A 17,145-nucleotide genomic window follows, 5' to 3' on the forward strand; every position below is an offset into this window, starting at 1 on the left:
TTTCCTTTGCACATGATACCATAAATCCGAATGATTATTTTAGCCTAATATGTGTAATATATTATACAATGTGAGCGAAACGATTCACGATTAATGATGAGAATAATGAATGCGCAGATGTTTTTCTCAGCATGCCAAATGTGTCATGTTTGCCCAGTGTCCCCATAGCTACACTGGAATCTACTCCCTGAAGAGATGGATGTCTATTTAGATTTCCCCATTCCTTGTTTACGAGCCTTCGACCTCGACTAAGAGCTTCGCCCCATAGTTCAAGAAATGTTAGTACTTAGTTCCTCTGTAGAACTAATGGCCACACAGGTTAAAGCAGCACATGACGGGTGCTTGTAAAGCTCTCATCAAATTCATACAGTACGTGTGGGTCACAGCTACACCATGTCAGCACAACTGGAATATTGGAGTGGATTTTATGTTGTTTTTCAATGACGGCACAGCTAGCACTAATGTTGTTTATGTTTTGTAGCAATGTTGTTATAACGGCAGATGAACACTGTCCCATTTGCTAATGCATTGCTAATCTAGTGCCAATGCTAACTGTTGGTTCCCTCCCCATCTGTGTGCGAATCTCAGTTACTCCCAGCCTCTGCACGAGGAGATGGCTCTGCACAAGAGGCTGAAGCACAGGAACATCGTTCAGTACCTGGGCTCTATGAGTCAGGACGGCTTCATCAAGATCTTTATGGAGGAGGTTCCTGGAGGTACAGTGCATAGAAATAGAATCTATTTCATTCTGTATTCTATATTAAATCTCATTCTGTTTCTATGGTCCCATAAACCAGGTCACAATAGAACCAGTTTATTCAATGTTTCTAATTTCAACTTTTGTGCTCTACTACAAATGTGTAGTCTTTAGACAAGTCTTTCTATCATTCCTTCACTTGGTATGTACAGTATTCATTCATTCTCTCACTGACAGAAGTTTTGGTAATCTTGTCCTGCTTTACCTTTTTTAACTGCCACATAGCTACTGGTTTCAGTATTCACTTCTCGGTTGTTGTGTGTCTCCCTACTACTCATTCTCCTTCTTTCAATCTCTCCCCACCACTCACACTCTGGTACTGTGTTCACTCATTCTCTCATCAATACTTCCAGTCCTACTCATCTTTCTCTGCTCCCCTAATTATGAAACTGTCACATCAATCAATCAAATGTATTTATAAAGCCCTTCTTACATCAGCTGATGTCATAAAGGGCTGTACAGAAACCCAGCCTTAAACCCCAAACAGCAAGCAATGCAGGTGTAGAAGCACGGTGGCTAGGAAAAACCCCCTAGAAAGGCTAGAACCTAGGTAGAAACCTAGAGAGGAACAGGCTATGAGGTGTGGCCAGTTCTCTTATGGCTGTGCCGGGTGGAGATTAGAACAGAACATGGACAAGATGTTCATAGATGACCAGCAGGGTCAAATAATAATCATCACAGTGGTTTTTGAGGGTGTGACATGTCAGCACCTCAGGAGTAAATGTCAGTTTGCTTTTCATAGCCGATCATTCAGAGTATCTCTACCGCTCCTGCTGTTTCTAGAGAGTTGAAAACAGCAGGTCTGGGACAGGTAGCACGTCCGGTGAACAGGTCAGGGTTCCATAGCCGCAGGTAGAACAGGTGAACTGGGGACAGCAAGGAGTCATCAGGCCAGGTAGTCCTGAGGCATGGTCCTAGGGCTCAGGTCCTCAGAGAGAGAGAGAACTTTAATTCACACAGGACACCGGATAAGACAGGAGAAATACTCCAGATATAACAGACTGACCCTAGCCCCCTGACACACAAACTATTTGCAACATAAATACTGGAGGCTGAGACAGGAGGGGTCGGGAGACAATGTGGTCCCGTCTGACGATACCCCCGGACAGGGCCAAACAGGCAGGATATAACCCCACCCACGTTTGCCAAAGCACAGCCCCCACACCACAAGAGGGATATCTTCAACCACCAACTTACCATTCTGATACAAGGCCGAGTATAGCTTACAAAGATCTCCGCCACGGCACAACCGAAGGGGGGGTGCCAACCCAGACAGGAAGATCACGTTAGTGACTCAATCCACTCAAGTGACGCACCCCTCCTAGCGACGGCATGGAAGAGCACCAGTAAACCAGTGACTCAGCCCCTGTAATAGGGTTAGAGGCAGAGAAACCCGGTGGAGAGAGGGGAACCGGCCAGGCAGAGACAGCAAGGGCGGTTCGATGCTCCAGTGCCTTTCCGTTCACCTTCACACTCCTGGGCCAGACTACACTCAATCTTAGGACCTACTGAAGAGATGAGTCTTTAATAAAGACTTAGAGGTCAAGTCCGAGTCTGCGTCTCTCGCATGGTTAGGCAGACCATTCCATAAAAATGGAGCTCTATAGGAGAAAGCCCTGCCTCCAACTGTTTGCTTAGAAATTCCAGGGACAGTAAGGAGGCCTGCATCTTGTGACCGTAGCGTACGTGTAGGTATGTACGGCAGAACAAAATCGGAAAGATAGGTAGGAGCGAGCCCATGTACTGCTTTGTAGGTTAGCAGTAAAACCTTGAAATCAGCCCTTGCCTTAACAGGAAGCCAGTGTAGAGAGGCTAGCACTGGAGTAATATGATCACATTTTTGGGTTCTAGTCAAAGTTCTAACAGCCGTGTTTAGCACTAACGGAAGTTTGTTTAGTGCTTTATCCGGGTAGACGGAAAGTAGAGTATTGCAGTACTCTAACCTAGAAGTGACAAAAGCATGGATTAATTTTTCTGCATCATTTTGGGACAAAGTTTCTGATTTTTGCAATGTTACGTAGATGGAAAAAAGCTGTCCTTGAAACAGTCTTGATATGTTCGTCAAAAGAGAGATCAGGGTCCAGAGTAACGCCGAGGTCCTTCACAGTTTTATTTGAGATGACTTTACAACCATCAAGATTAATTGTCAGATTCAATAGACAATCTCTTTGTTTCTTGGGACCTAGAACGAGCATCTCTGTTTTTTTCTGAGTTTAAAAGTAGAACATTTGCCACCATCCACTTCCTTATGTCTGAAACACAGACTTCCAGTGAGGGCAATTTTGGGGCTTCACCATGTTTCATCAAAATGTTCAGCTGTGTGTTGTCCGCATAGCAGTGAAAGTTAACCTTATGTTTCCGAATGACATCACCAGGAGGTAAAATATATAGTGTAAAGAATAGTGGTCCTAAAACGGAGCATTGAGGAACACAAAAATTAACAGTTGATTTGTCAGAGGACAAACCATCCTCAGAGACAAACTGATATCTTTCCGACAGATAAGATCTAAACCAGGCCAGAATTTGTCCGTGTAGACCAATTTGGGTTTCCAATCTCTTTTTCAAGACAGGATTTATTACTGCCACTTTTAGTGAGTTTATTTTCTATATACCAGGGAGCTAGTTTCTTGTGACAAATGTTTTTGTTTTTAGGGGTGCGACTGCGTCTAGGGTATTATACAAAGTTAAATTGAGTTCTTCAGTGAGATGGTTAACAGATTTTTGTACTCTGACGTCCTTGGGTAGGTGGATGGAGTCTGGAAGGGCATCTAGGAATCTTTGGGTTGTCTGAGAATTTATAGCACGGCCTTTGATGATCCTTGGTTCAGGTCTGAGCAGATTATTTGTTTCAATTGCAAACGTAATACAATTGTGGTCCGATAGTCCAGGATTATGAGGAAAAACATTAAGATCCACAACATTTATTCCACTGGACAAAACTAGGTCTAGAGTATGAGTATGGCACTGAGTAGGTCCGGAGACATGTTGGACAAAACCCACTGAGTTGATGATGGCTCCGAACGTCTTTTAGAGTGGGTCTGTGGACTTTTCCATGTGAATATTAAAGTCACCAAACATTTGAATATTATCTGCCATGACTCCAAGGTCTGATAGGAATTTAGGGAACTCAGTGAGGAACACTGTATACGGCCCAGGAGGCCTGTAAACAGTAGCTATAAAACGTGATTGAGTAGGCCGCATAGATTTCATGACTAGAAGCTCAAAAGATGAAAACGCTGTCGTTTTTTTCTTGTATATTGAAATTTGCTATCGTAAATGTTAGCAACACCTCCGCCTTTGCGGGATGCGTGGGGGATATGGTCACTAGTGTAACCAGGAGGTGAGGCCTCATTTAACACGGTAAATTCATCAGGCTTAAGCCAAGTTTCAGTCAGACCGAATACAAAACGTGTAGACTTTACCGTGAAATGCTTACTTACAAACCTTTTCCCAACAATGCAGAGTTAAAAAATAATAATAAAAAAATTACAACTAAATAGAAAAAAATAAAATGTTAACACAATAAAATAACGAGGCTATATACAATGAGTACCGGTACCGAGTCAATGTGCAGGGGTATGAGGTAGTTGAGGTAATTTAGGTAATATGTACATGTAGGTAAGGGTAAAAGTGACTAGGCAATCAGGATAGATAATAAACAGAATAGTGTGTGTGTGTTGGCGTGTCAGTGTAGTATGCTTGAGTGTGGGGGTAGAGTCCAGTGAGTGTGGGGGTAGAGTCCAGTGAGTGTGGGGGTAGTGAGGGTGCATAGAGCCAGTGCAAGAATATCAGTACAACAAAATGGGGGTCAATGTAAATAGTCCGGGTAGCCATTTGAGGAACTGTTCAGCAGTCTTATGGCTTGGGGGTAGAAGCTGTTCAGGAGCCTTTTGGTCCCAGACTTGGCGCTGTTGTGAAGGCTTAATGAAATCCACTGGAATATTACAAAATGGTCGTATTTTAATTTCCAGGAAGTCTGGAGGTCTTTTTGGTGTGTGTGTGTGTGTGTGTGTCATTCAGTGCAATAGCTACAGGCAGGATATGACACAGGAAGTGTGGGTGTTTCCATTATCACAGCGATTGAGAAAAATGGATTTCACAATGCAATTAAGTCACTGATGTACCCGTGTTAAAGTGACAATACTTAAGAAATTCATGTTTTATTTCAGCTTCCGACATTTTATCATTGTGAATATTCTGGGCCTTGTTTCCCAGAGCCTTCGTAGCGTTAAGATCACCGTTAGAACCTTCTTGCGATGTATCTTTAGTAGCCGAGGTGATTCCCAGTTCCTTCGTTGGTAACGTGGCACATCTAGTGATCCAGACCACTCGTAGCGCAGCCAAAGTGCATCATCATATGCATTTCTTTTGTCCTTTCGCGTCACTTTTTCACAGGTCTTCGCTAAACAGCATAAACGTCTTGATTTTTTTTTTTTTCGGTCTGACTGTGACTACCGTTACCTTCAGAACTAAGTTGACTACAAATACAAAGTTGCCAAAGTGTTTGAAATTGTTACAAACAAGTGAAGAATAAAATTATGCTTCGAATGAAAACCGAGATAACTGCATTAAAAGGTGCTTAGCCTACATGGGTCTACGCAGGCTATTTCCATCAATTGAGTTCTATTTTTCGACTAGGCTATTGTCTGTACTTTTTGCTTCAAAGTTTTTCATGATGTGTGACAACGTGGTCAATGATGTGCCCAATCTGTGATGTAGTGCATTGTTTTTGGGTAAACATAATAAGCTGCCTCGATAGCCTATTTTCAGCCGTAGGTGGTAATATCTCTCTAGGGGCTGATCCTTGGTCAGTATTGTGGAATCATTTTAATGTTAAGATTTGAATGGCGAAATCTGATCTGAAAGCAAGCGCTGCTTTTCTTTTGATCCTATCAGTGTCGACACGTGGTATAACAAGGCACTAAGTGAACGTTCTCACCGGGTGGTTGTTTGGGAAACACTCTCTTAAGAAGTTGGCTCGTATATAATGATGCGTTTGGTACGTCATCGTAACGCTTAAGTTACATCGCAACTGGGAAACGAGGCCCACAGGTGTTGCAAATCCTAAATAGAATCGCTTACATATCTAACCGCAACCCATTCCAATGTCATCTCTCACATGTAGGGAGCTTGTCCTCTCTCCTGCGTTCCAAATGGGGACCCCTGAAAGACAACGAGGCCACCGTCATTTTCTACACCAGGCAGATCCTGGAAGGGCTTAAGTATCTCCATGACAACCAGATAGTCCACAGAGACATCAAGGTGAGTTTTGTTGTTGCTAAATAAAGGTTGTTGTTTTTTTAAGTACCAAAGCCACAGCGGATTTAAATTCTCGCGGTCAGAGGTAGTTGTGTTCATTAGGTACTAAACGACGGAAAATGGAGTGAAACAAGAAGGCGTTTCCTGGACTTAAGAAACGCTCCTTTTTGGTTTCCATTTCAAAACGTTTTGCTACGTTGTGGCCTACTGAGCATGAACCTGGTGTATGTTGCTTACTCAACTACCAATGTGTCACAATGTGTTGTGGGGAAGGTGTATCTCGTGTAAGAAACAAGTCCTTTTCTCACAGGGTGACAACGTGTTGATTAACACCTACAGTGGTGTTCTCAAGATCTCTGACTTTGGCACCTCGAAACGACTGGCGGGAATCAACCCTTGCACAGAGACCTTTACAGGTGTGTGGGTGTATGTTTGGTGCTTTTGTATGAATGTGGTTGGGTATGTGGCCATGTTTTTTTGCATATGAACACTGTATTTGACTTTGTTGGTATGAATATTATTTACATGTGTTGTCTACATGTTTGTGTAGGCAGGTGTCTAAATGTCTCTGTGTGGGGTTTTTAGGGACACTGCAATACATGGCTCCAGAGATCATCGACCAGGGCCCGCGGGGTTATGGGAAGCCTGCAGACATCTGGTCCTTGGGCTGTACCATCATAGAGATGGCCACGGGGAAACCACCCTTCCACGAGCTGGGCAGCCCACAGGCAGCCATGTTCAAGGTAATCGTTCTCTTAGAAACCTAAAGGTTTGACAATTAGTATGTTATTACATTGTAGCCTATACCTTGTTAGTACCTGGTGAATACTGGACTGTACTGCATTTTACTAGCTGAATCCAGGGTTGTGTTCATAAAGCATCAAACTGAAGATGTACTGAAACAGGGAGGGACAACCTGAACTTGTCCAATAAGAAACTGTCAGTTTCCGTTGCAAAACGTTGCGTGCCCTACTGAACACAACCCTGAAGAGTACGTACTCTGTTCCCGTCTCCCTCTAGGTTGGTATGTTCAAGATCCACCCGGAGGTGCCGGAGTGTATGTCAGGTGAGGCCAAAAGCTGCATCATGAGCTGCTTCACACCGGACCCAGACAACAGGGCCACGGCCTCTGAGCTGCTCAAGGACTCCTTCCTCAAGTCCACCCCCCGGAGGAAGGCCAAGCCAGAGCCTGAGACACTGCCTACGGATGCTGGTGAGTCGTCATCATTGTTGTCGTCATAATCATAGGTAGCGTTATTTTCATCATCATAGTTAGCGTCATCCTTTTTATAGTCATCATCAGTGCCAGAGTCTGGTCACTGCCTACTTTTGACCACTTACCCCCCCGACGATGGGAAAGCATGCCCTTTCTTGGCCACTCCTATATATATAATCTCGCTCTCCTGTTCTTTAAAAAATACAAAAGGGATCCTAATTTCTATCACCACACTCATTATTCATTATTTTCATAATTGTCTGAAATATGAATTGTTATTGCCTTTGTCTGTGTATAGTCTTCCTAATTCAGAAACGCTATGCTCATCGCCATTCCGTCACCATTATTGGGGTAATGACTCGGCCCTGCTTTGTGTCCTGTAGGTGACATCTACCAGCGCAGTATGTCTGTCCCAGTGTCTGTACAAGTGACAGATACAGACAGGATGGACCTGTCGTGCTCCTGGGACCTCCGGAGGACCATCTCCCCCCTCAGAGGAAAGGACATTACAAAGAGCCCACCCAGCACCAGAGGCTTCCTGTCGTAAGGAAAAACATCCTATACCCTCTGGTTCCCCATTCGATTACATCCGATTTGTGAAACAACTTCATTGTAGATCATTGCCTTACTGTTAATGCAATAGATCATCTCAAGATAGACCATGGCTTTTTCTAAATTGTCTGAAAAAGCCAGCTGCTCCATGATGAGCTTCCACCATATCGTCTTATTTTCCAGTCACTGCAGATAGAGGGGAGGAGTAGAGGAGAGGTCAGATTTTCAAACAATTGAGATGGAGCCCATGCTAAATATTGCCAAGACCATATTTGTATGGCAGGATGTTTTATCTATGTGACATTGGTGTATCTCGTCTCCACCTTGTGGTGGCCAGGGTGTCAGAGGAGCCCAGTGCTGTGGACACGACGGCTAGTCCAGCCACGTCAGGGGAGAACCTGGGCCTGTTCCTACTGAGGAAGGACAGCGAGAGGAGGGCCACACTGCACGGGATCCTCACTGAGTACATCACCGACGTGGTGCACAACATCCAGAACACACTACCTCAGGTAGAGAGCGTATCAAGAGTGTCAGAGTAGGAGTGCTGATTTAGGATCTGTTTTACCTTTTAGATCATAATGAATAAGACAGGATGGACCTGATCTTAGATCGGTACTTCTGCTCTTTGACAATTTTTGAATATGGGCCCAGAGAAGGATCTATCCCTAATACAGTCAACTCCTGATAAATGCAATGGCTTAGGATGGTTATGAGGGCATGCACTCAACCGATCGGAGCATGCATATATCCAGAGCAATTAAAGACAATGTATGGTGATATAATAATAATATATACTACTTAGCAGACTTTTACGAATGGTTGGTCCCGGGAAAGTGAACCCACTACCCTGGTGTTACAAGCACCATGCTCTACCAACTGAGCTACACAGGGCCACAAGGCACTTACACTGTGTTTACCCTCATCAGGAGTCTGCTGTACATGTTAGGTGTGAAAGAAGGAGTGTTTATGTCTACATTTTACATTTGTAGGTGTCTTTGCCTATAATTATTTTAGAACGTTTCCTCTCTCCTTGCCTCTAAGCAAACAGACGTTGGGTCCGTGACCTCCGAGCACATCTCTGAGCTGATTGGCTGCCTGCGGGAGAACATCCGCTCTCCAGACAGAAGGCACTTGACCAACAAATTGGTGAAGTTGCGCTCCACACTGCTTGCTACCGCAGTACCCCTCAAAAACCTGCAAGCGGTGCTCTTCAGCTTCCAGGATGCGGTAGGTCACTGAAGGTCACGGTTGTGTTAATTCGGGTATGCAACGGAAAACATTATAAAACATCTTGCAACATCTTATTGGAGTAGTCCCTCCCTGTTCTTTTTCAGTTGGTACTTAATGAACATTACCCAGGAGTTGTATCGCCAGTCCTTGAGGACAGTAGCCCTGCCAGTTTCCATTTCTCCCTGGCACGTAAAAGATTGCGTACTGTCATTGATTGGCCATATATTTCACACACGGTTCCTCAAGTATTAGATAGATAGTAATCACAAGGCAAGGGTGGACGTGGGATTGAACAGGGGGAGTCGTATATGTGTAAATCGCCAGGAGTTTTACCACAGGCTCTGCATCATACCCAATAGTATTGTGCTAACCCATTCTTCTCACTCCCTCGTGTGTGTGTGTGTGCAGGTAAAAAAGGTGTTGAGGCAGCAGCAGGTGAAACCTCACTGGATGTTTGCTCTGGATAACCTGCTGAGGCAGGCCGTACAGGACGCCATCACTGTACTATTACCAGGTAAGAACCAGCAGTCAGGCCTAATTCCATCTCAACTTCTATCAGTTGTATTGGACATAGAAATTCCTCATAGAACTATAGTTCAATTTCATGATATGACTCTGGGATTTGGAATTGAGTCCAACCCCGCCATTCAAAGACCTCACCACCTCCCAAACCCCCACACAAGCACACACTTGCTCACACACACCTCAATGTCTTTCAGAGCTCAAGCTCCAGCTGCAGTCTTGCTTTGAGACGGAGGAGAGTAGCCCAGAGAGAGAGCAGCGGCCCAGTGAGCTAGTAAAGCTTTTGCCTGCAGTTTTCACAGATGACCAGGTGGCGGCGCCAGCCGACACCGAGACCACAGAGGGGGTTTCAGAAAGCCCCTGCTTACCCAATGGCCTCCAGTACCACACTAACTGTCCCCTCAGTCAGGAACTGACAGATCTACGGCTAGAGACTCGCAGGTTCAGTGCCATTTACTTAGCTGTTTATATTACATTGCTTTATTGTCAGGACAAAAAAATGCATTTGTATTGTCATTTTATTCTTTATTCCAGCTTTTAACCTGGGGTTTCCTTTTATTTCCACTTTAGTATAATGGGCTTTAAAATTTGAAAAAAATAAAGTCATTCCTACAGATTCAGTGAAAAGTGCCAGCCCACCACCAAGGATTAAATTGCAACCAGTTACAATATGGACAGTGAATCGATATGTGTAAATAGGGAAATGTACTGTTACTTCAGGCCTGGTCCATAATGACTAATTGTGTGTTTCAGACTGCTGACTCAGCTGAGTGAGAAAGAGAGGGAATACCAGAAGCTACTGAGGAACTCTGTCCAGAGGAGACAGGATCAGATCGACACTACCAGGAACACATCAGAACCCACAGGTAATGTTTTCAGCTCCTACTCCGCCCCAAAGCGGTCTGACTGTTGCTAATCTCAGCCCATTTAAGGCTGGTGTGTTGGTAAACATTGTACGTTTGGGTGAAGTACCTTAGTGAGCCAAATTCTGTCACTCTGCCACACCTTAGTATGTAGCAAGGCCGAACACTCTTTGCCTAATAAATAATGAATATCAGGCGTTAAATCCGACGTGTTTTTGTAGACACTGGAGGTTGTAGCTTGTGGTATGACAGTGGCCCAACAAGTCACAGCTTGCCTACTGTAATGTTCCTAAAATGGAGAGATGGAATGCCATTGAGACAGTTGGTAGGCTTTGTGATTCACACCCTGTGTTTCTAGATCTCTCTCCACACCTCACCCTCAGACAGTGGGTTTCTGCTCTACTGGTTTGAGTTTCAGGCGTGTAGCTCATTGCCGCGGAGATTTGAGACTTCGAACCAGATGTGTCAGACATAATAATGATTAGAAACTGGCATCGGAAAATGTTGTCCCGTTTTTGTTTATAAGACCCTAATTAACGCTTTTGCTTAGTATCTGTCAGGTTTACTTCCTTTACCGTTAACGTATACTGTCTATATAGCCCCGGCTGGGACTCAAAACCTCAGTCCCTGTGACTGTCAGTCTAACACCTTAACCATTACTGAAGATCTGCATTTGAAATACTCATAATGTTCAGCCTATTAGCATGATGGTGCCAGCAGCATACCACCCTGCATACCACTGCTGGCTTGCTTCTGAAGCTAAGCAGGGTTGGTCCTGGTCAGTCCCTGGATGGGAGACCAGATGCTGCTGGAAGTGGTATTGGAGGGCCAGTAGGAGGCACTCTTTCCTCTGGTCTAATAAAATATCCCAATGCCCCAGGGCAGTGATTGGGGACACTGCCCTGTGTGTAGGGTGCCGTCTTTCGGATGGGACGTTAAACGGGTGTCCTGACTCTCTGAGGTCATTAAAGATCCCATGGCACTTATCGTAAGAGTAGGGGTGTTAACCCCGGTGTCCTGGCTAAATTCCCAATCTGGCCCTCAAACCATCATGGTCACCTAATAATCCCCAGTTTACAATTGGCTCATTCATCCCCCTCCTCTCCCCTGTAACTATTCCCCAGGTCGTTGCTGCAAATGAGAACGTGTTCTCAGTCAACTTACCTGGTAAAATAACGGTAAAATAAAAAAAATAAAAAAAAATGGTGCAAACTGGTGACCAGATCATACCAACTTGTCTTCTCATCCTCCTGTAGATACAGAGTTGTCCCTGCAGATAAGTTCGAACCCAGAAGTCAAGTCCTTGGTTTGCTGGCTGAAGGCTATCCCAGTAGATCAGGACACCATAGACAAGGTAAGGAACTTCAAAACGACTTTGTGATTTAATGATGTGGGATTGATTCTCAAAATATGGTGTGACTATTGATTGATGGGTAACTACATGCATGGAATAAACCATCTAACTGGTGAAAGAGTGAGCCTTATTCACATTATAAAAATATGACGAGTCACAAAAGTCTATACCACGAAAAATCTGAAAAAATAGGAAGTAATCCATTATGACAAAATTCTCTTTATAATGTGGCTCAGTTTCAGTCAGTGTTTGCGTGAGGCTTGTTCTCACTGATGTTGTGTAAGTAGAATTCACGCTGTGCTTTTGTTTCTAGTTACTCTCTCACGAGTTCACCTTGGACTGTCTCCTCACCATGGCCTGCAGGGATGATTTGATGTACTGTGCCATAAGGTGAACTTCCTCCTCCAATCATGTTCGCACATCCTTAAAGCAGAAACAGGAAACTGATCTGCGCTATTGAGGGAAACTCATTGTTTTCTGTCTGGATGGTTGTTGTGTCGTTATTCAAAGGACTGCGGAAGTACTGTGAATCGCTGAGATGTGTCAGTGTGTGACTAGGGATCTGTTCAGTAGGAGGGTGTACGGATGTGACACCCACCCACACACAAAGGGTCTGTACCGTAATGGTTGGTTGTTTACTGTTACTGTTTCTCCACAGAGGAGGGATGCTGTGTCGTGTCTGGGCGGCCATCACGACACGGAGGAAGTCACGGCTCAAATCTCAGCTCAGCACACACTCTGAAGAGAGCGAGGACACCATTCTCTGATGGGTCGTCACGTGTTCCACTAATAGGCTGGCACTATAAGCACAACATGGTACACATTTACTGAGTCTGTGAATTTGTCTCATAGTTAAGATGCAGGAATTAGTGTGTGTGTGTGTGTGTGCGCATGTGCGGTTTTCTGAGAACGAGATAATCATGTCATAAAAAGTGGAGCTACCTTACTATTTCCCCAAAGTTGTTATATTGAAACTGAAATGGTTACAGAAAGATAGATGAACAGTAAAGGATGTGTTTTTCTGTCATTTCTTATTGTGAATAACTATACTTATAAAACGTGTTCTGGGAAATTTGTAGTCTGATTGGCTGAAATGGGGTTCTAAACCATTGACAATTCCCTGATATTCACAATGCATATGGAGGGAGGGAGGGAGGGAATATTTAGTGCCAACAGCTGTCATATTTTTACCTCAACAGACATTCCATGCCTCCATGATACTTTATATTCCTTTGTTTGTTTGGTGTGTAGTACAAAATAAAATGATCCTATTTAATGTACACCATTTCTGAGATCTTCGCAGGGCCTCGGACTTGAAGGAAAGGTGTGTTATTGATGGTAAATATACACTTTTGCAAGAATGTGCACTGGTGATTGGTCACTTAAATAAGTGGGAATAGTGGTGTACATATTGGTGGTTTCTGTAATATATGTATATGGGTCTTTCGATAAAGAAAGGGGCCAATGTTCATGTTAAAAATGTCATATGTTTAAATATGATTTTTCTTTCAGTTTCACATGGGTAGTTACAGGAATAAAAGTCTAGGTAGGCATACTGACTATAACACCACCTAGCAACAACAAAACATCTACATGTCATTCAAAATGTCACATGAAATATGGACACTGCATGTTTCTTTGTCATGCCTAGTAGCCAGGTCTGTTTGTGCTTTAGTCAACTTTTCTATCATTTATAGCCCTGCTAAACATTCCTGATTTCGTGGTATCCAATTGTCTCATTGCTGCAACTCCCGTACGGACTTGGGAGAGGCGAAGGTCAAGAGCTGTGCGTCCTCCAAAACAACCCAACCAAGCCGCACTGCTTCTTGACACAACGCCCGCTTAACCCAGAAGCCAGCCGTACCAATGTGTGGGAGGAAACACCGTACACCAGGCGACCTTGTCAGAGTGCACTGCGCCCGCCGCGCCACAGGGGTCGCTAGTGTGCGATGAGACAAGGACATCCCTGCCGGGCAAACCCTCCTCTAACCCGGACGACGCTGGGCCAATTGTGCACCGCCCCATGGGTCTCCCGGTCGCGGCCGGCTGCAAAAGAGCCTGGACTTGAACCCAGATCCTCTAGTGGCACAGCTATTACTGCGATGCAGTGCCTTAGACCACTTCACCACTCGGGAGGCCCAAAAGGAATTTTAAATCTTTTTTATTTAGAAACAAAACAATTTACCTTTTTCACATTTCTGATTGCTCCATTTTAACTTGGGGAAAACAAACGATCAAAACGTACACTGACTGTAATCTTATCTCAGGAATCTTCACTTAATGTTGTCCACAGAGTAGGCTAATTATCTTGACCGACATAATAACATGGACACAAACATGTTCTGTCAATCCTCGAGATCAACAGTAATTCCTGCACTATGGCAGTTGTTCAATCACATGTGGTATAACGAGCTCTTTATTGCTTGACTGTCATTCAACAAAAAAATCCTGAATCAGATGATGTGGCGCGATAATGTCCCCTTATATACTAAACAGCTAGACATCAAATGCGCATCAAACAACTATGCATACAGTGGCAAGAAAAAGTATGTGAACCCTTTGGAATTATCTGGATTTTGATCTGATCTTCATCTAAGTCACAACAACAGACAATCACAAGCTGCTTAAACTAATAACACACAAATTATTATATTTTTCTTGTCTATATTGAATACATAATTTTGAGTTTGCTATTCACAAGAAGCATTGCCTGAAGTGAGCCATGCCTCGAACAAAAGAGATCTCAGAAGACCCAAGATTAAGAATTGTTGACTTCCGTAAAGCTGGAAAGGTTTACAAAAGTATCTCTAAAAGCCATGATGTTCATCAGTCCACGGTAAGACAAATTTGTCTACAAATGGAGAAAGTTCAGCGCTGTTGCTACTCCGTAGGAGTGGCCGTCCTGCAAAGATCTCTTTGCAAAGATGACCGCAAGAGCACAGTGCAGAATGCTCACTGAGGTTAAGAAGAATCCTAGAGTATCAGCTAAAGACTTACAGAAATCTCTGTTGATGAGTCTACGATAAGTAAAACCCTAAACAAGAATGGTTTTCATAGGAGAACACCACGGAAGAAGCCACTGCTGTCTAAAAAAAGAGTGCTACTGGCAAAATATTCTGTGGACAGATGAAACTAAAGTTGTGTTGTTTGAAAGGAACACCCAGTACACCAACATCAAAACCTCATTCCAACTGTAAAGTTTGGTGATGGGAGCATCATGGTTTAGGGTTGCTTTGATGCCTCAGGGCCTGGACAGCTTGCTATCATCGACAGAAAAATGAATTCCCATGTTTTATTAAGACATTTTGCAGGAGAATGTAAGGCCATCTGTCCCCCAATTGAAGCTCAACAGAAGTTGGGTGATGCAACAGGACATTGACCCAGAAGTAAATCAACAACAGAATGGCTTCTAAAATAAGAAAATACGCCTTCTGGAGTGGCCCTGTCAGAGTCCTGACCTCAACCCGATTGAGATGCTGTAGCATGACCTCAAGAGAGCAGTTCACACCAGACATCCCAAGAATATTGTTGAACTGAAACAGTTTTGTAAAGAGGAATGGTCTAAAATTCTGTTGTAAAATACTGTTGTAAGCTAAAAGATCAATAGAAGGAAAGAGGATCATATTTGTGTTCGTGTGAGTGTACACACGCCCCTGCTCACTCAATCTCTCTCTCTCACTCACTCACTCACTCACTCACTCACTCACTCACTCACTCACTCACTCACTCACTCACTCACTCACTCTCTCACTCACTCTCTCACTCTCTCACACACACACACACACACACACACACACGCCCCTGCTCACTCAATCTCACACACACACAGATGGAGAGAGATCCAAACACACAGTCTGGTGGAAGAAGTGATGCAGTGGTGCCCACACTGTAAAATTCCACACATGCTTCCCCATCTGTTTTCATACTGTTGACATCACCTTGGAGACAAGTGTTTGGTCCTTCCTGTTATCCCAGGCCATATGGCTACACACTGTGTGTGTGTGTGTTTCATCCATTTAGTTGTGTAATTAGTCCTTAGTATTCTCTATGGTCCTATATGCAATTGGTGAGATGGGACAATGAAGTCAGTTATTTTCATAACTACAATAAGTGATGGAAATATTAGAGGGCTAGTGAAGTACAAGTCTACTTAAACACTGCGTCATAAGGGATATTAAATCATTTAGGGATTGGGCTTGGTTCACTTTAATGTATGAATAATACCAACACAGGCATATCAGTATTGTCTGTTTTTTATTTAGATAAATGTTTTTTTCCTTTCTATTCTTCTCCATATGAGTGGTTTTTTTTTCATATTTCTATTGCATGTAGCACATGAGGGCACATGGGTACATGATTAAAAACACCCAGAGAAATTAGTTCAGAATAAAAAATTGTGCATTTACATTTTAGTCATTTAGCAGACGCTCTTATTAAGAGCGACTTACAGTTCATCTTACGATCGCTAAGTGGGACAACCACATATCACAGGCATAGTAAGTACACTTTTCCTCTAAGTAATTGTCAGCCAAGTCAGAGCTAGAAAGGGGGGCAGTCAAGTTCAAGTGTTGGTTTAGGAAGTAGTTTTTTTTGGTGGGGGGGGGGGGGGGGGGGTGAGGTGAGGAGGGTTATTATGATTCTCTTTGAAGAGGTAGGGTTTTAGGTGCTTTCGAAAGATGGGCAGGGACTCCACTGTTCTCGCTTCAGGGGGAAGCTGGTTCCACCATTTGGGTGCCAGGACAGAGAAGAGCTTGGACTGGGCTTAGTGGGAGCTGCCTGTAGGGGTGGGAGGGCCAAGAGACCAGAGGTGGTCTTGTAGTGGATGCGAGCTTAGACTGGAAGCTAGTGGAGTGTGCAGAGGAGCGGGGTGACATGGGAGAATTTGGGAAGGTTGTCCAGGGTCACACCAAAGTTCTTTGCACTCTGGGAGGGCGACCCTGTAGAGTTGTCAGCCGTAATGGAGAGGTCTTTGTGTGGGCAGGCCTTCCCCGGGAGGAAAAGCAGCTTGGTCTTGTCGAGGTTAAGCTTGAGGTGATGGACTAACATCCAAGCTGAGATATCAGCCAGGCACGTAGAGATGCGTGTCGCCATTTTACAACCTAAGTTTAGGTGGAAGGGGAATGGGAACTGGCAGCAGTGTCAATAAAGTCTGTCTACGACCGTGGAGCTGAATCAGTGCTAAATGGTTGCTGAAGTCCATATTGCTGAATTGTTTAGGATTGTACACCGTGCACAACTTGGGGTTCCCCAGCTTATTCAGATGTCAACATTTAACCCTTGGCTTCCCTCCTAATTAAGTGGCAAACCCCATGATAGCCTAAGTCTTACTCAAGAAATGAAGTAAGAACATAGAATTACTCATCATCACTGGAAAACAAGGCGCAGGGGTTGT

At 44.0% G+C, this 17,145-nt stretch overlaps 1 protein-coding gene across 1 annotated transcript in view; it reads left to right on the plus strand.

The window, feature by feature from the left end:
- LOC129837894 (mitogen-activated protein kinase kinase kinase 5-like) overlaps nt 1-13,114 on the plus strand; it is a 29,353-nt gene extending 16,239 nt beyond the window's left edge. The window contains exons 15-28 of the mRNA XM_055904398.1: nt 589-716; nt 5,883-6,019; nt 6,327-6,432; nt 6,602-6,759; nt 7,037-7,229; nt 7,616-7,775; nt 8,122-8,293; nt 8,826-9,011; nt 9,423-9,528; nt 9,734-9,977; nt 10,290-10,402; nt 11,656-11,753; nt 12,067-12,143; nt 12,412-13,114. Coding sequence (XP_055760373.1) covers nt 589-716; nt 5,883-6,019; nt 6,327-6,432; nt 6,602-6,759; nt 7,037-7,229; nt 7,616-7,775; nt 8,122-8,293; nt 8,826-9,011; nt 9,423-9,528; nt 9,734-9,977; nt 10,290-10,402; nt 11,656-11,753; nt 12,067-12,143; nt 12,412-12,520 — 1,987 coding nt within the window. The 3' untranslated portion in view covers nt 12,521-13,114. The remainder of the gene's footprint in view (nt 1-588; nt 717-5,882; nt 6,020-6,326; nt 6,433-6,601; nt 6,760-7,036; nt 7,230-7,615; nt 7,776-8,121; nt 8,294-8,825; nt 9,012-9,422; nt 9,529-9,733; nt 9,978-10,289; nt 10,403-11,655; nt 11,754-12,066; nt 12,144-12,411) is intronic.
- The last annotated feature ends 4,031 nt before the right edge of the window (nt 13,115-17,145 follow it).

The sequence above is a fragment of the Salvelinus fontinalis genome, chromosome 38 (assembly GCF_029448725.1).
Source record: "Salvelinus fontinalis isolate EN_2023a chromosome 38, ASM2944872v1, whole genome shotgun sequence".
Classification (NCBI taxonomy): Eukaryota; Metazoa; Chordata; class Actinopteri; order Salmoniformes; family Salmonidae; genus Salvelinus; species Salvelinus fontinalis.